A 24,387-nucleotide genomic window follows, 5' to 3' on the forward strand; every position below is an offset into this window, starting at 1 on the left:
TGTGTGTGTGTGCTGATACAGTGTGTGTGTGTGTGTGCTGATACAGTGTGTGTGTGTGCTGATACAATGTGTGTGTGCTGTTAGTGTGTATGTGTGCTGATACAGTGTGTGTGCTGATACAGTGTGTGTGTGCTGATAGAGTGTGTATGTGTGCTGTTACAGTGTGTGTGTGTGCTGATACAGTGTGTGTGTGTGCTGATACAGTGTGTGTGTGTGCTGTTACAGTTTGTATGTGTGCTGATACGGTGTGTGTGTGTGCTGATACAGTGTGTGTGTGTGCTGATACAGTGTGTGTGTGCTGATAGAGTGTGTATGTGTGCTGTTACAGTGTGTGTGTGTGCTGATACAGTGTGTGTGTGTGTGTGTGTGTGTGTGTGTGTGTGTGTGTGTGTGTGTGTGTGTGTGTGTGTGTGTGTGTGTGTGTGTGCTGATACAGTGTGTGTATGCTGTTATAGTGTGTGTGTGTGTGCTGATACAGTGTGTATGTGTGTGTGTGTGTGTGTGTGTGTGCTGATACAGTGTGTGTGTGTACTGATACAGTGTGTGTGTGTGCTGATACAGTGTGTATGTGTGCTGTTACAGTGTGTGTGTGTGTGTGTGTGTGTGTGCTGATACAGTGTGTGTGTGTGTGCTGATACAGTGTGTATGTGTGCTGACACAGTGTGTGTGTGTGCTGATACGGTGTGTGTGTGTGCTGATACAGTGTGTATGTGTGCTGATACAGTGTGTATGTGTGCTGTTACAGCGTGTATGTGTGCTGTTACAGTGTGTATGTGTGCTGATACAGTGTGTGTGTGCTGATACAGTGTGTGTGTGTGCTGTTACAGTGTGTATGTGTGTGCTGATACAGTGTATGTGTGCTGATACAGTGTGTGTGTATGTGCTGATACAGTGTGTGTGTGTGTGCTGATACAGTGTGTATGTGCTGATACAGTGTGTGTGTGCTGATACAGTGTGTGTGTGCTGTTACAGTGTGTATGTGTGCTGATACAGTGTGTGTGTGTGCTGATACAGTGTGTATGTGTGCTGATACAGTGTGTGTGTGTGTGCTGATACAGTGTGTGTGTGTGCTGATACAGTGTGTGTGTGTGTGCTGATACAGTGTGTGTGTGTGCTGTTACAGTGTGTATGTGTGCTGATACAGTGTGTGTATGTGTGCTGATACAGTGTGTGTGTGTGCTGATACAGTGTGTGTGTGCTGTTACAGTGTGTGTGTGTGCTGATACAGTGTGTGTGTGTGTGTGTGTGTGCTGATACAGTGTGTGTGTGTGCTGATACAGTGTGTGTGTGTGCTGATACAGTGTGTGTGTGCTGTTACAGTGTGTATGTGTGCTGATACAGTGTGTGTGTGTGCTGATACAGTGTGTGTGTGTGCTGATACAGTGTGTGTGTGTGCTGTTACAGTGTGTGTGTGTGCTGTTACAGTGTGTATGTGTGCTGATACAGTGTGTATGTGTGCTGATACAGTGTGTGTGTGTGCTGATACAGTGTGTGTGTGTGCTGTTACAGTGTATGTGTGCTGATACAGTGTGTATGTGTGTGCTGATACAGTGTGTGTGTGCTGATACAGTGTGTGTGTGTGCTCAATGCTTATTATGTGAACTTCATTGTTCTGTGTTTTTGTTACTTTCAGGCAGCCAGACAAACTGAGAGTAGTATGGAGCAGGAGAAACCGGAGAAATTGCACCAAGGTAATATGGGGAAGGAACTTCATTCAACAAGTAGACTAGTGACATATGTAGGCCTGTTTGTCTAGCACTTGTCATCACGATAAAGTGTGATAAGGCCCCTAATGTATGTAGCCTACCTGAGGGTGTGTAGCCTATAAGGTGAAAGGTCAGATTTTCTGGTGTTTGAGGAAATGGAACCATGTATTACATAGAAGTGTGGTATGTTTTGAGTTCAGACATAAATCATTCTGGCTTTATTCATCACAGTAATTGCTTCATTAATCACATCACATTTAAGGTGCACTATGCAGAAATCACTCCGCCATTTCCTGGTTGCTAAAACTCTAATAGTTGGCCTTATTTCAGTTTATGTGACAAAATAAACAAGTGTAGTGTAGAGAATTATTGTACCATCTAAACCCGCTGTGAAATATCTTTTCCAGAACCAAAAATGTTGTATTTCCAGTTGTTTGAAGCTGGTGTACAAAAACAAAAGGAGAATACAGGAAGCATAGAAATATCACACATAGAAGAGATCTACAGTTTCTTAGACTTGCTTTCAATGACAGATCTATAACTCCCATTTCTATGTGATTTCTATGCAAGCTTTAAGGCTCAGTTGCTTATAGTCACAATGTGTTCATTATGTATCACGTTCAACACTCTACAAGCCACACGTGACTTATTCAGTATACAGTACAATTCATAGGTATGACTGGGTTCCCCCAGTCAGCGTATTATCAGATCCTTTCCCTGACTTGTTATTTACCCCATTTCCTCAGCTGCATGGGTGGCAGCCTGGCATCAAGAACCCCTACAGGGGCACGGTGCTGTGGCAGGTGCCCGAAAACCTGGACATCACAGTCACACTCTTCAAGGTATGGAAACTCACCCTTTGGAAAGATATGTGCAAATGATTGGGAAATTATTTAGATGAATCTGTGTTTGGATGGACAAAACACATTTCCTTATTCTCAGAATCGCTCTTCTTTTAGGACCCGACTGCAGATGAATTTGAAGACAAGGACTGGACATTCATCATTGAGAATGTGAGTCTTTTTGTCTGATGTGGTGGCATGAATATATGTTTCTATCAATTAGAATTTTGAGTCAAAACACACATACAGTACATTGAGTGTTTCAAGTTTGACAGAGCTGTTGCGGATGACATAGTGCCTGTTACCAAAAACATTTCCTGGGTTTAAGCCTTAATACAGTTTAGGGGGAAAAAATCCTCTTGGATATACCAAAGTATTGGATTTAAACAGCATCAGTAGGAAAGCCTGAGTTAACCCCTGACCTTTGCCTCCCAGGAGACTAACAAGGGCCACAGGAAGGTGCTGGCGTCGGTGGACGTCAACATGAAGAAGTTTGCCAGCGCCACCCCTGCCCAGTACGACCTGACGCTGAAGCCCAAGCCCCTGTCTGTGAAGGTGGTGGAAGCCACACTCAAACTGACCTTGACCTGCGTCTTCCTCAAAGAGGGCAAAGCCACGTGAGTTGCCATTTATCTAATCAGTCATGCTTATCAAAGGCTTACCGTATTATGTCGAGTCCCTCGGCTACTAAAATGCTGACCGTATTATGTCGAGTCCCTCGGCTACTAAAATGCTTACCGTATTACGTCGAGTCCCTCGGCTACTAAAATGCTTACCGTATTATGTCGAGTCCCTCGGCTACTAAAATGCTTACCGTATTATGTCGAGTCCCTCGGCTACTAAAATGCTTACCGTATTATGTCGAGTCCCTCGGCTACTAAAATGCTGACCGTATTATGTGGAGTCCCTCGGCTACTAAAATGCTTACCGTATTACGTCGAGTCCCTCGGCTACTAAAATGCTTACCGTATTACGTCGAGTCCCTCGGCTACTAAAATGCTTACCGTATTATGTCGAGTCCCTCGGCTACTAAAATGCTTACCGTATTATGTCGAGTCCCTCGGCTACTAAAATGCTTACCGTATTATGTCGAGTCCCTCGGCTACTAAAATGCTTACCGTATTATGTCGAGTCCCTCGGCTACTAAAATGCTTACCGTATTATGTCGAGTCCCTCGGCTACTAAAATGCTTACCGTATTATGTCGAGTCCCTCGGCTACTAAAATGCTTACCATATTATTTTGAGTCCCTCGGCTACTAAAATGCTGACCGTATTATGTGGAGTCCCTCGGCTACTAAAATGCTTACCGTATTATGTCGAGTCCCTCGGCTACTAAAATGCTGACCGTATTATGTCGAGTCCCTCGGCTACTAAAATGCTTACCGTATTTTGTCGAGTCCCTCGGCTACTAAAATGCTTACCGTATTATGTCGAGTCCCTCGGCTACTAAAATGCTTACCGCATTATGTCGAGTCCCTCGGCTACTAAAATGCTGACCGTATTTTGTCGAGTCCCTCGGCTACTAAAATGCTGACCGTATTATGTCGAGTCCCTCGGCTACTAAAATGCTGACCGTATTATGTCGAGTCCCTCGGCTACTAAAATGCTGACCGTATTATGTCGAGTCCCTCGGCTACTAAAATGCTGACCGTATTTTGTCGAGTCCCTCGGCTACTAAAATGCTGACCGTATTATGTCGAGTCCCTCGGCTACTAAAATGCTGACCGTATTATGTCGAGTCCCTCGGCTACTAAAATGCTGACCGTATTATGTCGAGTCCCTCGGCTACTAAAATGCTGACCGTATTATGTCGAGTCCCTCGGCTACTAAAATGCTGACCGTATTATGTCGAGTAGACAGAGATTGAGATACTACCACATTATGTGAAGTAGAAAAAGCCTTGAGTCTCTCAACAAAGCTTACCGTTAAAAAAACAAAGCTTTGTGATGGCGCATAACCTTTTGAGTTTATTACTGACCTGTAATGTTATAGTCAGTTAATGGTGTTTAGTGATTAGTCATATACAGTCAATTAGACAGTATTACTGTTTCTGGACGAGTTATAATACAAGGCTTCTTCCTTTGTAATCCAACAGAGATGAGGACATGCAGAGTCTGGCCAGTCTGATGAGCCTGAAGCAGAGTGACATCGGCAACCTGGACGACTTCAACGATAGTGACGAGGAGGAGGGCGAGAGGAGGGTCAGCATCGGAGCCGGCATGGGCCCCGCCACTCCCGTCACAGGTATGGGTCTCGACACAAATGACAAGTCATCCGCTCTCCCATTCCAGGATCGAGTCAAGACGGAGAAGAATGTGTATGAGACCGAGACACTCAAAATGCTCTGGTCTTGACACTGATAAACACAGTAGCTTTGTACAGTACTAACCCTGCATGCACACCGGAAAACAAAAGCCCACTTATCCACTCCATCTCACAGGTAAACAAAACTGCCACAGGAGATGCTTACTTTGCATATGTTTGCCAGCCTTCTGAGGTGTGACAGATTTGAAGTGTTTAATGTTTGAAAACATTGTTCAATACACCTGCATGGCATATTGATCCACTCTCCAGCCTCACACGTAATGTCTCAACTACGGTTGCCCAGTAGGAACTCACAATTGCCCTCCTATACATTTTCCCTTTCGAATGTATGAATGCCAAACAAATCTCTTTCCACGCCAAGCTTCCCTTTCCGTAATAAATCAATATCCTTTCCTTTCTTTTCTTTTCTTTAATATTTTCTCCTTCCTTCCTTCCCTTCCCTTCCCTTCCCTTCCCTTCCCTTCCCTTCCCTTCCCTTCCCTTCCTTCCCTTCCCTTCCCTTCCCTTCCCTTCCCTTCAACTCTGAAAGCACCCGCGAGAAGAATATGTGATCAGGCATGGAGGCCTGTGATTGACCCAGAGCCCACAGGTAACTTCCTGTTTCTACCCCTGCTCCCGCCTCCTATGAATCCTGATTGGATCTTTTCCCTGTCTCTGGTCCTATCCCCTCTCCTCCGATATAACATCCCATCCCTCATTTGAAATGTTAATATTTATGTGTTATAAGCATTTATCTAAATATTGATCATCAAACTATTCACATCATTTGTATGGTTTGATTAATCATATTTATTAAACCCAATGGATATTAGCCAATGAGGTGTTAAATGAAGTTGTATACCTCATTACATTCTCATGTTAAATCATTAAATCAGATACACTCTGCAAGGCAGTACATGTACCTCAAACTTGTCTGTCCATAACACTTTTTCCAATCTTCCTCTGTCCAGTGTCTGTGCTCATTTGCCCATCTTAATCTATTATTTTTATTGGCCAGTCTGAGATATGGCTTTTTCTTTGTAACTCTGCCTAGAAGGCCAGCATCCCGGAATCGCCTCTTCATTGTTGACGTTGAGACTGGTGTTTTGCGCATACTATTTAATGAAGCTGCCAGGACTTGTGAGGCATCTGTTTTTCAAACTAGACACTCTAATGTAATTGTCCTCTTGCTCAGTTGTGCACCGGGGCCTCCCACTCCTCTTTCTATTCTGGTTAGAGCCAGTTTATGCTGTTCTGTGAAGGGAGTAGTACACAGCGTTGTATAAGATTTTCAGTTTCTTGGCAATTTCTCGCATGGAATAGCCTTCATTTCTCAGAACAAGAATAGACTGACGAGTTTAAGAAGAAAGTTCTTTGTTACTGGCAATTTTGAGCATGTAATCAAACCCACAAATACTGATGCTCCAGATACTCAACTAGTCTAAAGAAGGCCAGTTGATTTGCTTCTTTAATCAGAACAACAGTTTTCAGCTGTGTTAACATAATGGCCAAATGGTTTTCTAATGATCAATTAGCCTTTTAAAATGATAAACTTGGATTAGCTAACACAACTGGAACACAGGAGTGATGGTTGCTGATAATGGGCCTCTGTACGCCTATGTAGATATTCCATTAAAAATCAGCAGTTTCCAGCTACAATAGTCATTTCCAACATTAACAATGTCTACACCGTATTTCTTATCAATTTGATGTTATTTTAACAGACTAAAACATGCTTTTCTTTCAAAAACAAGGACATTTCTAAGTGACCCCAAACTTTTGAACGGTAGTGTAAGTAAACAGATTAGAAGTCGTTTCAATAACTGTTTGAAGTGATGGAGTCTGTTACGTGTTAATCTTTATAGTTACACAATATGGATTCCTAAAGTATCATACACCCATAAGAGCTCACCTTTTCCTTTTAAATTCCTATCAAGTATCAAATGTACTATAATTAAACTGTGGAACTGAATACTGGGGCCTGACCAGAAATTCTGGTCCCTGGTTTGTTGGGATGGGACTAGGATGTAGTCATTTATAATGAAGAGTTACAGTGAGAGAAAATATTTATTTGAGCAACTGTACCGTTTGAATGTCTGGGATGAGTATCTGAGTACTATTCTTATCCATTTCCTATCTACTTTCATTCTTCCCCTCTTTCCTTTTCTCACTTCCCCTTCCCTGCTGTTCTCATTTTCCCTCTTCTCTTTTCTCTGGAACCCTCTTCCTCAACTGCATTTCACCTCTTTTAATGTCTTTGATACCTGTATATCTCTACAACACTTTGTCTCTACTTTCTCTTCTGTTCTCTCCTGCATCTGTCCTCCTTCCTATCTGCTGCTCCACCTCTTCTCCCACCCCATCACCTCTTCTCCCACCCCATCACCTCCACCCCCCGCCCTCTTTCTGCCCATCACCTCCCTCCCGCCCCGCCCTCATCTCTGACCCCACCTCCCTCTTTCTGCCAATCACCTCCCCTTCTGCCCCGCCCTCATCTCTGACCCCGCCTCCCTCTTTCTGCCCATCACCTCCCCTTCCGCCCCGCCCTCATCTCTGACCCCACCTCCCTCTTTCTGCCAATCACCTCCCCTTCTGCCCCGCCCTCATCTCTGACCCCGCCTCCCTCTTTCTGCCCATCATCTCTCCTCTTACCCCACCCTCATTTCTGACCCCACCCCGCCCTCATCTCTTTCACCCAGCTGCCAGTGAGATAGATTGGAGTAGCTCATTTGGCACTGTCTCTACCATCTCACTCCTGTCACGCCCCCCTCTGCCCGTACCCCTCGACCCCTCTGCCCCGCCTCCCGCTCCTGCCTCCCGCTCCCGACTCAACACCGACCCCGAGGGCACCACTCACCCGGCACGACCCTCCCCCTATGCCTACCAAGTGCCAGCCTTTGTCTGCTCCTACCCACATGCACTGGCAGAAATCTTCCAGCCCGCCGCTGGCTCAGGTACTGGCAAACAGACTGACTGACTCACTGTCTTATCACTGTGATTTTGAATCACAGACCACACCTATTGTAATAAGTAAATAGTCAAGGAGTGAATACCCGCATGTTTGATTCTGTGCATAGTGTTAACTAGTACATCAGGTAGAATATTTGTTTGACATTTGATAAATGATTAAAGGTTGATTGCTTTAAAGAGACGAGAGAGTTCTGAGAAATTGAGAGCGGCATTTGTTGTTTGGGAATTCTGACTCATGGGAAGACATTAAAGGGGCCTCAGACTTGTTATATAATGTAACTGTCTATGGTCTGAGGCACCCCCTGCTGTTGAAAACAGTTTAGCCACAGCAAGATTGAGAAAAACACGTAGACAGATTCCTGGACGAATGAACTGAATGTGCTGAATTACCTTGAGACATACACAGGTCTAGAATAATTATTTTCTCCACGGACCGAAATGCTAGCCATTGAAAGTTTATTGCCGAGGTTGCCAGGGGCGACTGCCTCATTTCCATAGCAACTGTCCTAACTCGCAGTGAATTTGTTCATCAAAGCGGTGACATATTTTATGGTTTCTGGCGTTGGTCCATTTACTTCCTGTCATGACTGTTGCTAGGGAAGTGAGGTCGCAGTTAATAAGGCTGTTCAGGGAGATGTTTGGACACACTAAAGGAATGCTTCTTTGCTGGATTTCTATGTGGAGTAGTTTAGTTGTTGAGTGCTTTACTTTATTTAGGCTAGTTTTAAGAGAAAGCATGTTCTTTTTTTCAGAACATTTAGCCAAGCTTAATGACAATGTATTTTCTGTATTTTCTCCGTAATGGTCGGAGTATTAGTAAATCCATGACGTTATCCACAGATGTTGGCATATTTCCCAGCATGCTCTGTTGCAGGTTTGTTTCAATATCTTTGTTTTCGCATGTGCATTGATTGTTTTTTATCTTGAGCTCCACAAGGATAAGAAACGCACATTTTTCTAAACTAATCAAATCTCTAAGTGGTTGGATTCATAGCAACCGTTAGTTGTTGTAGTATATATTCTAACCTACTATCCGGCATTTTAAATGCAAGTTGTGAGTGATGGAAAAGTGATTGGATATCACATTGCAAACCACCCTCATAACACAAAGGAAGTCAACTGAAACAGAAATGTACTTTGCTATAATTGATTTTTTATGAAAAACAACACAGAAAACAGTAACATGGCAATTGGAGTTAAATTTAAGAAACATGGCTCCGGGTCTGGACCCTGACAGTCTTTCTGGAGGGCCACATGGCTCCGGGTCTGGACCCTGACAGTCTTTCTGGAGGGCCACATGGCTCCGGGTCTGGACCCTGACAGTCTTTTTGAGGGCCACATGGCTCCGGGTCTGGACCCTGACAGTCTTTCTGAGGGCCACATGGCTCCGGGTCTGGACCCTGACAGTCTTTCTCAGGGCCACATGGCTCCGGGTCTCTCCACCGTCTCTCCATCAAGACCCCTCTCAGCCTCCATCACTAGTCATTCCTCCACCTCTCCTCTCTCCTCTTCCCCCTCTTACCCATCCGTTCTTCCACATCCCTCTTTCTCTGATATTCCACAGACAGGTACTGCATGGGGGAAAAATGATGGGGTAGTTTCAAGGAATTTGTCCGTAGTTGTAATTTTCTTTATTCCAATCTCATCGCTCTTTCTTTCTCTTTATTCCAATTTTATCTCTCTCTCTCTTTATTCCAATCTTATCTCTCTTTCTCTTTATTCCAATCTTATCTCCCTTTCTCTCTCTCTCTTTATTCCAATCTTATCTCTCTTTATTCCAATCTTATCTCTCTTTCTCTCTCTTTATTCCAATTGTATCTCTTTCTCTCTCTTTATTCCAATCTTATCTCCCTTTCTCTCTCTCTCTTTATTCCAATCTTATCTCTTTCTCTCTCTCTCTTTATTCCAATCTTATCTCTTTCTCTCTTTATTCCAATCTTATCTCTTTCTCTCTCTCTCTCTTTATTCCAATCTTATCTCTCTCTCTCTCTTTATTCCAATCTTATCTCTCTTTCTCTCTCTTTATTCCAATTGTATCTCTTTCTCTCTCTTTATTCCAATCTTATCTCTTTCTCTTCCTCTCTCTTTATTCCAATCTTAATTCATTTTCTTCTCTAACCACCCATTTACAATCCCTCTATGTCTCCCTCTATTTCTCCCTCACCCCCTCTATTTCTCCCTCACATGTCTCTTTTTCCCCCTCACATCCCTCTATTTCTTCTTCACCCCCTCTATTTCTCCCTCACATCCCTCTATTTCTCCCTCACATCCCTCTATTTCTCCCTCACATCCCTTTTCTCAAACTTGTGCCTTATTTTAATCCCTTGTTACCTTTCCCTCCCCATTCTTCCCCTTCTCATCCCTCCCCCATTCTTCCCCTTCTCATCCCTCCCTCCATTCTACCCCTGCTCATCCCTCCCTCACAGTTCCTTGGCAGAGTGAATGGAGGCCGCCCAAAATCCAGGCCCCTCTGGCCCAGCCAGGCCAAATTTCTGCACCCCTCTCCCCCTGAGCCAGTAGAGCTGGTGCCCCTGGAGCAGACAAAGCAGAGCATGGCAAAATGTAATCCTGCTTTGTGTCCCTCCGTGTCCTTCTCCCTTGATGTGTCCCCTTCTCCCATGTTGCAGTCTCCTCTCCCTTCACCACCCTCTCCCCTTCCTTCACTTCCTTCTCCCCTCACCTCCCTCTCCTCTCACTTCCCTATCCCCTCCTCCCTTCACCACCCTCTCCCCTTCCTTCACTTCTTTCTCCCCTCACCTCCCTCTCCTCTCACTTCCCTCTCCTCACTCTCCCTTCACCACCCTCTCCCCTTCCTTCACTTCCTTCTCCCCTCACCTCCCACTCTCCTCACCTCCCTCTCCACTCTCTCTCCTCACCTCCTTCTCACTTCCCTCTGTCCTCATCTCCCTCTCCATTTTCTCTCTCCTCACCTCCTTCTCACCTCCCTCTCTCCTCACCTCCCTCTCCACTCTCTCTCCTCACCTCCTTCTCACCTCCCGCTCTCCTCCCTCTCCACTCTCTCTCCTCACCTCCTTCTCACCTCCCTCTCTCCTCACCTCCCTCTCCACTCTCTCTCCTCACCTCCTTCTCACCTCCCGCCTCCTCCCTCTCCACTCTCTCTCCTCACCTCCTTCTCACCTCCCTCTCTCCTCACCTCCCTCTCCACTCTCTCTCCTTCTCACCTCCCTCTCTCCTCACCTCCCTCTCCACTCTCTCTCTCCTCACCTCCTTCTCACCTCCCTCTCTCCTCACCTCCTTCTCACCTCCCTCTCTCCTCACCTCCCTCTCCACTCTCTCTCCTCACCTCCTTCTCACCTCCCTCTCTCCTCACCTCCCTCTCCACTCTCTCTCCTCACCTCCTTCTCACCTCCCTCTCTCCTCACCTCCCTCTCCACTCTCTCTCCTCACCTCCTCACCTCCCTCTCTCCTCACCTCCCTCTCCTCACCTCCCTCTCTCCTCACCTCCCCTCACCTGTTGCCCCATGTTGTGACTCCGCTCCTGGTCCCTCTCCTGATGCTATTGGTGCTTTTCCGTGTGCTGCAGATCCTGCCACTGTCCCCCAGTCAGGTATAGATCTCAAAGATAGACTCAGCACCCAGCATTGACATTGGACAAATACTTGTCTAACCAGTCTACAAAATTATACTATGATCGCAACTGGTTGATACGTTTATTTCCTCTACTCCCTCTTTTCTCCCTTGTCCTTTCCTTTCCTTCCGTGTCCTACTATTTTTTCTCTGCCCTCCTCCGGCACTCCCCCTCACCCTCTCCTCTCACCCCCTATCCTGCTCCTCCTCCTGGGCTCTCTCCTGGCCAGCCCACTCAGACTCAAGTCCCCAATTTCCCCCTCTCAGTACCAGTCACTACTCCCCTGTACAACCTGAGGCAACAGACAGAGAAGGCAATCACTGACAAAGTCCTTCCGTTTAGTAATGGGGGAAATACATGGCAGAATGTTATGATGAAAACATGTATTCCCTTCTCAGTCTTCACATGAGAACACCTGGCACCTGGCTAGTTGTTTTGGTTGTAACAGTCTCTTGCCAATTCTAGTTGAATGTAAGAATTGTATGTTAGCATTATATGTTTCCTTCATTCATTGGTCACTTCACAGGTGTCAAGCCGGTTGCCAAGCCAACTCTCTCGTTCAGATAATCGTGTGTAACCAGGTTCCTGTCTGTCCCTTTCTAGAGTTTCAGAGGCAGTTGAGCACTCTGACAGAGGAGGAATACAGCACTGCCACAACTCCCAGTGAGTAAGACCTAATGCAAACACAATGCCTTTTAGGAACATCCCCAAATCTATACAACAGGGCCAAATCCTAACTTGAGATCCGTGTGCTTAACTTTGCTCAAAACTTCAAATTTATAGGGCACAGTGTTAAAAAGGCTATGATATACTAGCAATTTTTTGTGGCAATATTGCTAAGCAATGTTGCTTGGCAACGGATAGGGGTATGAGACACTGGAGCAATGGTGAGCAATGAGCAACATGGACATGAATAATATATTTCATATGAAACGTAGATCAACTTAAAACTTAATTTCCCCATTTATTTACTCATCTTTTATACCAATACCAATATTTCTTGTTATCAAACTATAGTTTTGGCAAGTCGGTTATGACATCTACTTTGTCCATGACTCAAGTAATTTGACCAACAATTGTTTACAGACAGATTATTTCACTTATAATTCACTGTATCACAATTCCAGTGGGTCAGAAGTTTATATACATTAAGTTGACTGTGCCTTTAAACAGCTTGGAAAATTCCAGAAAATTATTTCATGGCTTTAGAAGCTTCTGATAGGCTAATTGACATAATTTGAGTCAATTGGAGGTGTACCTGTGGATGTATTTCAAGTCCTACCTTCAATCTCAGTGCCTCTTTGTTTGACATCATGGGAAAATCAAAAGAAATCAGCCAAGACCTCAGAAAAAAAAATTGTAGACCACCACAAGTCTTTCATCCTTGGGAGCAATTTCCAAATGCCTTAAGGTACCACGTTCATCTGTACGAACAATAGTACGCATGTATAAAATCCATGGGACCACGCAGCCGTCATACCGCTCAGGATGGAGAAGCATTCTGTCTCCTAGAGATGAACATACTTTGGTGCCGAAAAGTGCAAATCAATCCCAGAACAACACCAAAGGACCTTGTAAAGATGCTGGAGGAAACAGGTACAAAAGTATCAAAAACCCTATATCGACATAACCTGATAGGCCGCTCAGCTCCAAAACCGCTATAAAAAAGCCAGACTACGGTTTGCAACTACACATGGGGACAAATATCGTACTTTTTGGAGAAATGTCCTCTGGACAGAAATAGAACTGTTTGGCCATAATGACCATCGTTATGTTTGGAGGAAAAAGGGGGAGGCTTGCAAGCCGAAAAAACACTATCCCACCCGTGAAGCATGGGGGTGCAGCATCATGTTGTGTGCGTGCTTTGCTGCAAGAGGGACTGGTGCACTTCACAAATAGATGGCATCATGAGGTAGGAAAATTATGTGGATATATTGAAGCAACATCTCAAGACATCAGTCAGGAATCCTAAGCTTGGTCGCAAATGGCTCTTCCAAATGGACAATGACCCCAAGCATACTTCCAAAGTTGTGGCAAAATGACTTTAGGACAATGAAGTCAAGGTATTGGAGTGGCCATCACAAAGCCCTGACCTCAACCCTATAGAAAATTTATGGGCAGAACTGAAAAAATGTGTGCGAGCAAGGAGGCCTACACCCCTGACTCAGTTACACCAGCTTTGTCAGGAGGAATGGGCCAAAATTCACCCAACTTGTGGGAAGCTTGTGGAAGGCTTCCCGAAGCATTTGATCCAAGTTAAACAATTTAAAGGCAATGCTACCAAATACTAATTGAGTGAATGTTAACTTCTGACCCACTGGGAATGTGATGAAAGAAATAAAAGCTGAAGTATATCATTCTCTCTTACTATTATTCTGACATTTCACATTCTTAAGATGAAGTGATGATCCTAACTGACCTAAGACAGGGAATTTTTACTTGGATTAAATGTAAGGAATTGTGGAAAAACTGAGTTTAAATGTACTTGGCTAAGGTGTATGTAAACTTCCGACTTCAACTGTAGCTGGTGTATCATCAGGGTTGACTTCAGCTTCATGATGTCCTCCACTGTTATCCCCTCTAGACCACACTGCTGGAATGATCAGTATTGCCAGTCAGAGGCCAGACCCATCAACATCCACACTTGACCCATTGGCTAAGCCCTTTGGGACAACAGTCCATGAGAGAAGGCAGGAGGCCTTCTCAATGTTTGGAGTGGAGGCTGTCCAGGCAATGGCACGGTGAGTCAATTCAAAGGTTGTACAGATATAGACTGTTTGATTGTTTAGCAACAATACCGACCTGTGGTTGTCTAGCAACAAAACCGACCTGTGGTTGTCTAGCAACAAAACCGACCTGTGGTTGTCTAGCAACAATACTGACCGGTGGTTGTTTAGCAACAAAACCGACCTGTGGTTGTCTAGCAACAAAACCGACCTGTGGTTGTCTAGCAACAATACCGACCTGTGGTTGTTTAGCAACAAAACCGACCTGTGGTTGTCTAGCAACAAAACCGACCTGTGGTTGTCTAGCAACAAAACCGACCTGTGGTTGTCTAGCAACAAAACCGACCTGTGGTTGTCTAGCAACAAAACCGACCTGTGGTTGTCTAGCAACAAATCCGACCTGTGCGCAACTATGGGGCAAAACAGACGGGGTTGGCTTGGAATGTTGACAATGTGTAAACTATATTTCATCCCCGATGTTTATTGAAAACATAAATACATTTGCACAATGAGCACGTGTTGTCTCTCAAATACATAATTATAGTTATTGGTTAGCTAGCTAGCGAATTTTAGCAATGAAATTAAATTAATCAAAACAAGACATGGTATCAAGAACAAGATGAAACTAGCTGAAACGAGCCTCTGACGATTCCCCACATGGCAGCTTTGTGTCATTGTTGCTAGCTGTCTGGCCATCCAGAATCACAACAACTCACAAACATCTGCCCCATTGAAGCGTGCTGTCACAGATCCCTCTGGAACTGTGTCATTACGCACACCTGGTCCCCATTTCCCCGATTGTAATTGTGTAAATGTGCCCTTTGGTTTCCATTGGGCTGTTGATTATTGTTCCTATGTCCGTTGGTCGTGTGAGTACCTGTGCTGTGTTGTTTTGGCGTTCGGGCCACATGTATTGCGCAGATGATTACGGGTCTCACCCCGGTGTATTTATTTGAGGTACTCCTCGCACTTTTGTATAGCTTTCTACCCTGTGTTTTGTATACGTGTTTGTTTGGTCTTCGACCCCCGTGCCTTTACACGGCACGCTGTAATTTGGGTAAATAAAAAACCTGATTACGTATTCCTGCGCCTGTCTCCCGATCCCTTTATACCGACGTGCACATTGTTTTGGTGATGCTGTCAGCAATTAGTGGCGGTGATCATTATTTCTGCTTGGAATGACTGGATTGGTTTTAACCTTTGCATGATGGAAGTTTGTAAGAAAACGACGGAAGATGACACTTTGAAAGAAAGAAAAAGTGTGTTTATTTATCCTTAATTTGTGAATTTCACCTTCCTACTAACTTGAAGTAGGCCTAAAACATTTGTGGTAGAGCATATCATGGAATATCAGGGGCATTATAGACGTGTCTTATTAGTTTATAATGGTGACATAGATATACTGTCATGGATAACTGTATGAAGGAGTTTTTCCTAAATTGTTGGAAGAATGGCAGGTTTCATAAAAGTTGTAATTATAACCACTTGTTCGCTGTGGCACAAGATAGAACATATTCTTTCACACTCAGGATGCATGGTCACTGTAACAACGTATTCGTCTAACCGAAAGGTCGCTGGATCGAATACCCGACAAGGTCAAAATCTGTCATTCTGCCCCTGAACAAGGCAGTTAACCCACTGTCCCCCGGTAGGCCGTCATTGTAAATAAGAATTTGTTCTTAACTGACTTGCCTTGTGATTCATTGAAAACTACTGGAAACCAAAATGATTGTATAAGTTTCCGGTTGGCAGATCGATAGTGTGTCAAGTTTCCTCAAGCTGCAATACTGTTGCAATACATATCAGATCACTGCTCATCTTGACCCAGGGATAGTCTTACACGATTGGCTTCTTTTTACTGAACGCTTGCTGGTTGGCTACTCTGTGTGCAGTCTAGTAGTACGCTACCTCAGGTACCATGCCAAAGAATTCATGTAAGATCCTTAGCAAAGCTCTTCTTACAGTAGCATCCCATAGAAGGGTCTCTGACCGTGCTTGAGATGGGCAACCTTGCCTGTTTTTTTGTCTGCATTGTTGCCATGGAGATACAAGCTCTCCCACCCTTGAGCTCTGAACTCTGACCTTGATTTGTTTGTCCCTCAGACCTGATAGCATGACCCCTCTCTTACCCTTTAGCCCCAGAGGCACCCTCTGTTCCGGGACTCCAATATTTTGAGGTGCCATAACTGTAAAAAGCAAAGAGTTAGGGAGAGGGGAGGTCAACCAGGAAACTCCCAGTTCCAACACCCCCAACAACCTCTTCCTTCTGCACCCATGCAAGGGCCTGGCTTACCTGAGCCCACAGCCATGAAGTCACATGACAGAACAATGAGTCACTTGATCAAGATGTCCATGTAGATAGGGACACAATTATGCCCAAACCAGAGCCTGAACAGATTGTGGCGGTAGCCATTGGGCATCAGAGCGTGCTGCCAAAAGGGTCTGACACTTGGTCCCTAAGAAAGACACTCCTAAAGATTCTCCCAAAAGAACAAGAGGGTACAAGATGTTCAAGAGGTTTCAAAATAACAAGTGGTACCCATGGACTGGGGGTGTGGCATGGTGCACAATCACTACACACCCATGTTCCTCAATGTGTCACTCTCATTAAACTAGTTCTAAAAGATGTAAGCATGTCCTGAAGACATGTAATACTAATGTAGGTTTGCATTTCAATAAATATTAAGGGCTTTTCCCACTAGCTATTTAAATACAATCGCATGTTTTGGGAACTACATTGGCTGCCTTGCTGCCATCTTGTCCAAGAGTGTGCAGTTTTCCTAGTTTCCCAGCCGTATTGATTAAGAACAGATTTAAGGCTTGACCCGAAGATGGCCCATTAATAAAAGCCCATTATGGGAGAAGCCACTGAAAGGAACCCCAATAATCACCACTGCTCCTGAAAGATCGGATGAGGACCAGAAAGTAATGGAACATATGGCTGCCCTGTTGCTAAGTTATCCAAGGGTAGCCAGTGTTCCTGGGTTCCCCTCGGCACCACCACCCAAAACAGAAAGACCAGCACAACAACCCAAAACAGAAAGACCAGCACAACAACCCAAAACAGAAAGACCAGCACAACAACCCAAAACAGAAAGGCTTGAAAAACAAATGGAACCAAGTACGGGGAATCTAGCGCCAACTTGCACAAGGGTATCCAGTGTACCCGGTTTGGCCTCCAGGAAACCAAAGAAGACTGAAGGGGCTGAGACTGTAAGCTGGGCTGTAGATATGAAGCTGCTATGGGAGAGATCACATGATGAGAAGACAGTTATAGGGCTTTCTCCATCAGTTGCTTTAGACAAGGTGTATTCGAGATGTTGAAACGTATGGTAGAACTTGTCACATCTTGTCTAAGTGAGAGTACTTTTCCTGGTTTTCCATCTGTTCCAAGGCCCAAAGCCCAGGTTGTGCCAAGCATACATACATAATGCCAACTTGCCCAAGGGTATCTAGAGTTCCTGGATTGCCAACCACAGACCAAACGAAGGCAATAGACAGTAGATATTAAGTCTCTGTTTAAGAGGTCACCTACAGATGTAGAATTATTGATGGTCCGTTTAGAGGATGTTGACACAGTCTATCATGATAGTGAAAAGAACAAGGAAATAGTGTCTCTTGCACCGCCCTGCCCAAGAGCAGACAGTATTCCTGGCTTTCCCTCTGCACTAGGGCAAGCGCCAACCAGATGACCCAATGTTTGGATAATAAGCCTTTCTGAATCTAAGCCGAGTATGGTTAACCTTCTGCTTACATGCCCTTTAATGGCTAGAGTTTCTGGTTTACCCTCTTAAACAGCCAATTAGGTCACATAATGTTGACTGGCATGTCACTTTTGGAGAGGCCATTGAAGAAAATAACAGTTTGTGGTACAGGCAATGCCACACGAGAACAAAGAACTTACAAATAACATGGTACAGTAGATATGTTACCATCTTGCCCAAAGAAAGACAGGATTCCTGGCTTCCCTTCTGCACCACAAGCAAAAGCTCTTATAGCAGCAAAAGGGTGGACCAACTCCTTATTAATGCCCATGAAGTGTGGGCTGTAGATCAAATACCATTCTGGAAAAAAAGACAGAAAGAGATTCCAGCATTTGGAGTCAGTAGATCCGGCGATGCAAAGGGTATGGCAGCTATATGTGCTTGGTTTCCCTTCAGCACAGCATCCAATTATAGAACCACAAGAGCTAAACATGGTCAGTCCACAAGAGTCAAACATGTTCAGGGACCATGCCTCAGGACTACCTGGCCTGATGACTCCTTGCTGTCCCCAGTCCACCTGGTCGTGCTGCTGCTCCAGTTTCAACTGTTCTGCCTGCGGCTATGGAATCCTGACCTGTTCACCGGACGTGCTACCTTGTCCCAGACCTGCTGTTTTCGACTCTCTCTCTCTCTACCGCACCTGCTGTCTCTAACTCTGAATGCTTGGCTATAAAAAGCCAACTGACATTTACCCCTGAGGTGCTGACCTGTTGCACCCTCTACAACCACTGTAATTATTATTATTTGACCCTGCTGGTCATCTATGAACATTTGAACATCTTGGCCATGTTCTGTTATAATCTCCACCCGGCACAGCCAGAAGAGGACTGGTCACCCCTCAGAGCCTGGTTCCTCTCTAGGTCTCTTCATAGGTTCCTGCCATTCTAGAGAGTTTTTCCTAGCCACCGTGCTTCTACATCTGCATTGCTTGCTGTTTGGGGTTTTAGACTGGGTTTCTGTATAGCACTTTGTGACATCAACTGATGTTAAAAGGGCTTTATATATACATTTGATTGATTGATTAATTGATTCAGTCTTTTGCCAATTTGCCCAATGGTTACACATGTCTAAAGGATCCCATCTACAAAAACGCTAAGTCAAGAGGATCCTCTGATTCAACAGTGGCCTGTGGAGGAGAGGCCATTTTGGGAAAATACATTGAAAGAGGAAACCGTGAAGTCTGGCTCCAGCGCATGATGAATTAAAGAAGGGAATGGTGGCTGTTGCCATCTTTCCCAAGTGAGGCCATTTCCCCTGGTTTTCCATCGACACATTCTCAAACGCCTCTCAACAGTGGTTCTTCTCTCCATCTGTGTGGGCAGAGGAGATCTATGACTGCAAGAAGGAGAGCCATACAGAGCCTAGCTACAAACCTCAACTAACCAAAGTAGTGCTGAATGAGAACAAACAAGAATCTGAACATGGCTCAGTGTTGGAGGGGCTCAAAGAGGGGGGCATTGAGACCAGATATGAGGCATAGGAAGTGGGCATTCTAGAAAAAGGGTGAGTTGAGTGGGAGTAGGAGAGCAAACAATTCCAAATCTGCATTATGACGTTTTTCTAAAACTTTAAAGTACATTTCTATGCCTGTCAGTTGAATTGAAACCCTGTTTTCAGACATTTGCACCATTCTGATGTGGCTCGCCATTCCTGCAGACATGTCATTATTCTTGACTGTCAGAGATAGGTGGGTTGTGTTGATTTGCTGCAGGAGTGCAGCTGTTCTTGTTTGGCCGCTTTTGAACCATCTCATCCACATCTGACTGACATTACTGTGCTTTTTGCACTATTGCGAGGCGCATGCCCTGTGCTCTTTTCCCTCATTTATTTAGTATCTCTCTTCGTGTCGCTCTCTTTCAGCCCTTCATGTCAGTCTCCCATCCAAGTGGGACAGACATTGCGGTATGGGATGGGAGCAACTGTTGACAATGAGCCAAAAGAGCCAGACCACAGCCAGACCACTTGTGAGGTTGTGGCCCTGGCAAAGTGTCAAGTTATAGAGGACTTGGAGATGATATGTAAGGAAGAAATGGAAGAGGAAGTCATAGAGTCAGGCTCCGGAATAGAGCATTCTGGGAAGGAAGAGGTTACTGTGGCTAGGCAGGTGGAAGTGTATGAGATGCGGTAAGTGTATAAGGGCCACAGCGCTCAAACTCACTACCTGCCATAATGGTGCTGGTTTAGTAGTGTTGATCTGCATGGTGCTGGTTTAGGAGTGTTGATCTGCATGGTGCTGGTTTAGTAGTGTTGATCTGCATGGTGCTGGTTTAGTAGTGTTGATCTGCATGGTGCTGGTTTAGGAGTGTTGATCTGCATGGTGCTGGTTTAGTAGTGTTGATCTGCATGGTGCTGGTTTAGGAGTGTTGATCTGCATGGTGCTGGTTTAGTAGTGTTGATCTGCATGGTGCTGGTTTAGGAGTGTTGATCTGCATGGTGCTGGTTTAGGAGTGTTGATCTACATGGTGCTGGTTTAGGAGTGTTGATCTGCATGGTGCTGGTTTAGTAGTGTTGATCTGCATGGTGCTGGTTTAGGAGTGGTGATCTGCATGGTGCTGGTTTAGTAGTGTTGATCTGCATGGTGCTGGTTTAGTAGTGTTGATCTGCATGGTGCTGGTTTAGGAGTGTTGATCTGCATGGTGTTGCATTTCTATTGCCGTTTTTGCGGTTGGGATTTAAAACAACTTAAACAGAGCATTTAGCCCCCTGCAGCAATGGAATAAAATCACATTGTAGGATTTGTGCTTCTAGACTTATTCATTATATTTTGCATTCTCCATTTGAATTTGGATGAATATATAACATTTTGCGAGCAACGGCTTTGAAAAAGGATTTACATTTGATTGTGTTGTATGGTATTTATGCACCTTGGCTGGCTCTTAAACGGTTGCGTTATTAACTGTCATTTTCATGAATAGTCAGATAATATTTTTGAGTGTGAGTTTTGGTTTGTGTGTGATAGTTCTAGAACTTTCCATTTGATTGCTTTGTTCTTACTGGAAGACTGCTTTCTTGGTTTTCATAATCACCTCTGACCTCCCCTCTCCTCAGACCAGAAAACATGGTTTCTCTGCCGCCATCATGCCTAAGAGTTGCCAGTGCACCAGGGTTTCTATCCACTCAAGCATCCTGTTCAGAGGCCCAGTTAGAATACTGTCCAGTGGACAATAGCATATTATGGGAGACGCCAAGAAAGGATGGGTCAGAGCTCTCTATCGAAAGATCACAAGAGAAGAGAGACCTGGTGAGAGGAATGGCAGATATGGTCGCATCTTGTCCAAGCACTGTCAGCATTCCGGGATTTCTGTCTCCACATCTGTCCAAGGAAGTCAAGTTAGAGAGGGAACCTAGCATGGCAGATCTAATGCCATCCTGCCCAAGACTGGCTGGCACACTTGGATTCCCTTCTCTTGAAAGTAAAGTAAAGGAGTGTACAATCAACATTGAGGCCATTTGGGAGAAGCCCCCGAAGGGGAAAAAAAGGATGGCCTTTATGTCCACTCCACATTTGGACAGATTAAACGAAGACAAAAAGCTAATGAAACACATAGTGGCTCTGGTACCATCATGCCCTACTACAACAAGTATTCCTGGCTTCCCCTCTGCACCACATCCCAAAGCTGAGGTATATCCAAGTATGTTGAGTCATGTGCCAGCGTGCCCTAAAGTGTCCAGTCCCCCAGGTTTTGCATCCACTGGGGGGGCTACAACATTAGAGTGGCTTGTTAACCCAAAGTCTATGTTTGAGCACTTGCAGAAAAATAAGGAGAATAAAGAAGAAAACGTTTTTCCAAAATACAGATCGAAAGAACACAATGAGAAAGTTAAAGCAATGGTTGCTATGGTGTCATGTGGCTCAGATGTATCCACGATCCCTGGCTTCCCCTCTGCTCCACATCCAAAAACTGAGGTGGGGCCAAGTAGTGTGCATCTTGTTCCCTCCTGCACTAAAGTTTCTAGTCTCCTTGGTTTTCCATCCATTGAGAAGGATAGGTGGGCAGGGTGGGTTGTTGACCAGAAGCCATTGTTGAAGAGACCACTAAAGGAAAGGAAAGTCATTATTGACAGCTCAAAAGCAGACCAAGAGGAAATGAAAACCAATGTTCCTTTGAGGCTATCATGTCCACACTCTGCAAGGATCCCTGGCTTCCCATCTGTACCACAACCCAATATGATGATGATTTTGCCTGCTTGCTCTAAAGCTTCCAGTGAGGAGGCTACAACATTAAAGTGGCTTGTTGACCCCAAGCCTGTGTTTGAGCACTTGCTGAAGAAGAAGAAGAAGGAGGAAGATGTTTTTCCAAAAGACAAATCAAAAGAAGACATTGACAAAATGAAACCAGTAGTTGCTTTGGTGCCATGTTGCCCAGAAGCAGCCATCATTCCTGGCTTCCCCTCTTGCTTCCCCTCTGGCTTCCCCTCTGTACCACAACCCAACGATGTCTACTTGGGGCAAACTGTAGTCAACCTTCTTCCATCTTGCCCAAAAGTCTCCAGTATTGCAGGTTTCCCATCTCATCAGCAAACTGACAGAAAATATTGGCACACAGATCCACCCAGAGATCATCAGCCATTATGGGAGAAGCAACTGAAAAAGAAGCAGAAGTTATTGATGGAAATATCAGAAAAAGACAAACAAGAAATGAAAGGAATGGTGGCTCTGGTACCATCATGTCCTACTGCAGCAAGTATTCCTGGCTTCCCCTCTACACCACATCCCAAAGCTGAGGTAGAGCTAAGTATGTTGAGTCTTGTGCTCGCTTGCCCCAAAATGTCCAGTCTCCCTGGTTTTGCATCCACTGATGGGGCTACAGCATTAGAGTGGCTTGTTGACCCAAAATCTATGTTTGAGCACTTGCAGAAGAAGAAGGAAGAGGAAGAAAACATTCTCCCAAAAGTCATCGGCAAAACGAAAGCAATGGTTGCTTTGGTGCCATGTTGCCCAGAAGAAGGCAGGATTCCTGGCTTCCGCTCTGCACCACAACCTAAGAGGGAGCTTAATAGTGTGGATCTCACGCGATCTTGCCCCAAAAGCTCCAGTCTCCCATCGACGGCCAACGTCCAGACAGGAGACTGGCACGTTGAACAGAAGCCTTTGTTTGAGAAGAAGCTGAAAGATAAGACCGTAATGATCAAAGATTGGTCACCAGAAGACAGAGAAAATAGGGTGTCACTGGCGCCATCTTGCCCATGTGAGAGTCTCACTTCTGGGTTCCCGTTCTTTACACAACTAAAAGCAATAGAAGAACAAACCGTGTTTTCCCTAGTGCGAGCTTGTCCAAGTGAATCTAGAGAACCAGGATTACCTTCTAGACAGCCATCTGAATTAGCTCGAACCCAAGGAGAAGAATCTGTGAGTTCTCTGCAGCCAATGTGGGGAAAAGCATTGAAGGATAATAGATCAGAGGATATGGTGCTTTCCAAGCCTGACCTAAGCAGTGCAGTTGGAGATGAAAACCTAAAAACGTTGCTTGCACTGGTACCATCTTGCCTCGAGGCAGCAAGCATTCCTGGTTTCCCGTCCGCCCCTCCTCACAGTCTAGAGTCTATAGAGGCAAATGGTAAGGCGTGTGTGGTTAGGCATGCAATATCTTTTTTTCCCCCAGTGTCTCGCATTGCAAGTGGAAAGCAACATACTTTGTATTTTGGTTTCTAAGAGACAAGTATGCAGACAGAGAAGAAAGAGGTTACTGGAGAACCAGCAGAGTGTGTTCTAGATAAGGGGTAAGTGTTTGAGCATATGGCTCTCTGCATGGATGGCAGTGGCAGTGAAACATTGGTTTTTGTTTGGTCTGCAACGGCCACTGTAAAGCCAGATATTTTAGCTTTGGCAAACCTCTTAAGACTACATGGCGTGATACTCTGCATCTGAGATGTGTTTTGGGTCTGTGAACCTGTTACATGGCGATAATATATTATAGGGTGATATTCCTTCTAAATTTGTGACAGATGAGTTGTTTTGGTGCATGCCAATGCATGTGTATTTCTGTGTGTAGCATGGATTCTGTAGGGATGTTCTTTTCAATGTTCACCTCTCATGTTAGTGTCCTCGACAGCCCACAAATAGAGAGAATCCCATCTGAGGAAATCCAGAAGTCCTCTGCAGTGTTAGAACCAGAGCTGGTCTTGGGATGGGAGGTGTTGGAGGATGAGGGGTCTGTGGCAGAGAAGCAGCAGGAGGCCTCTGGCCTAGTACAGACCATTTTTGGTGTCTTCTCCAGGGGGTAAGTGTGAGATTGTAGGCTCCTATGTAGCACGGCAAAGTGTGTGGTGTGTTCTGTAGATTCTTAGTCTAATTGTCACCAGTGTCACCCTCATGTTCACTAGTTTATTTATATTAATATTTGCATACAATGGCATTTTCTATTTTTGATCTTCGTCATTGATTTAACAAATCCTATTTTGGTCAAATCAAGTACTTTTAGCAACTCTCACATACAGTTAATAAAATAAATGTATTGAAGTTTGAATGATCTGTGTTTAATCTC

General features: G+C 44.8%; 1 protein-coding gene across 4 annotated transcripts in view; it reads left to right on the top strand.

The window, feature by feature from the left end:
• LOC115133648 (EH domain-binding protein 1-like protein 1) overlaps positions 1-24,387 on the top strand; it is a 65,137-nt gene that overhangs the window by 20,841 nt on the left and 19,909 nt on the right. Inside the window, exons 2-13 of one of the 4 annotated variants that reach the window (XM_029667099.2) lie at positions 1,634-1,691; positions 2,453-2,548; positions 2,666-2,719; positions 2,984-3,165; positions 4,645-4,793; positions 5,404-5,463; positions 12,016-12,075; positions 13,997-14,153; positions 19,763-20,026; positions 20,951-23,460; positions 23,557-23,623; positions 23,944-24,123. In XM_029667099.2, the coding sequence (XP_029522959.1) occupies positions 1,634-1,691; positions 2,453-2,548; positions 2,666-2,719; positions 2,984-3,165; positions 4,645-4,793; positions 5,404-5,463; positions 12,016-12,075; positions 13,997-14,153; positions 19,763-20,026; positions 20,951-23,460; positions 23,557-23,623; positions 23,944-24,123 (3,837 nt within the window). The remainder of the gene's footprint in view (positions 1-1,633; positions 1,692-2,452; positions 2,549-2,665; positions 2,720-2,983; positions 3,166-4,644; positions 4,794-5,403; positions 5,464-12,015; positions 12,076-13,996; positions 14,154-19,762; positions 20,027-20,950; positions 23,461-23,556; positions 23,624-23,943; positions 24,124-24,387) is intronic. The other 3 variants (XM_029667100.2, XM_029667101.2, XM_029667102.2) reach the window with 3 other exon arrangements.

This window comes from Oncorhynchus nerka, linkage group LG8, assembly GCF_034236695.1.
Source record: "Oncorhynchus nerka isolate Pitt River linkage group LG8, Oner_Uvic_2.0, whole genome shotgun sequence".
Classification (NCBI taxonomy): Eukaryota; Metazoa; Chordata; class Actinopteri; order Salmoniformes; family Salmonidae; genus Oncorhynchus; species Oncorhynchus nerka.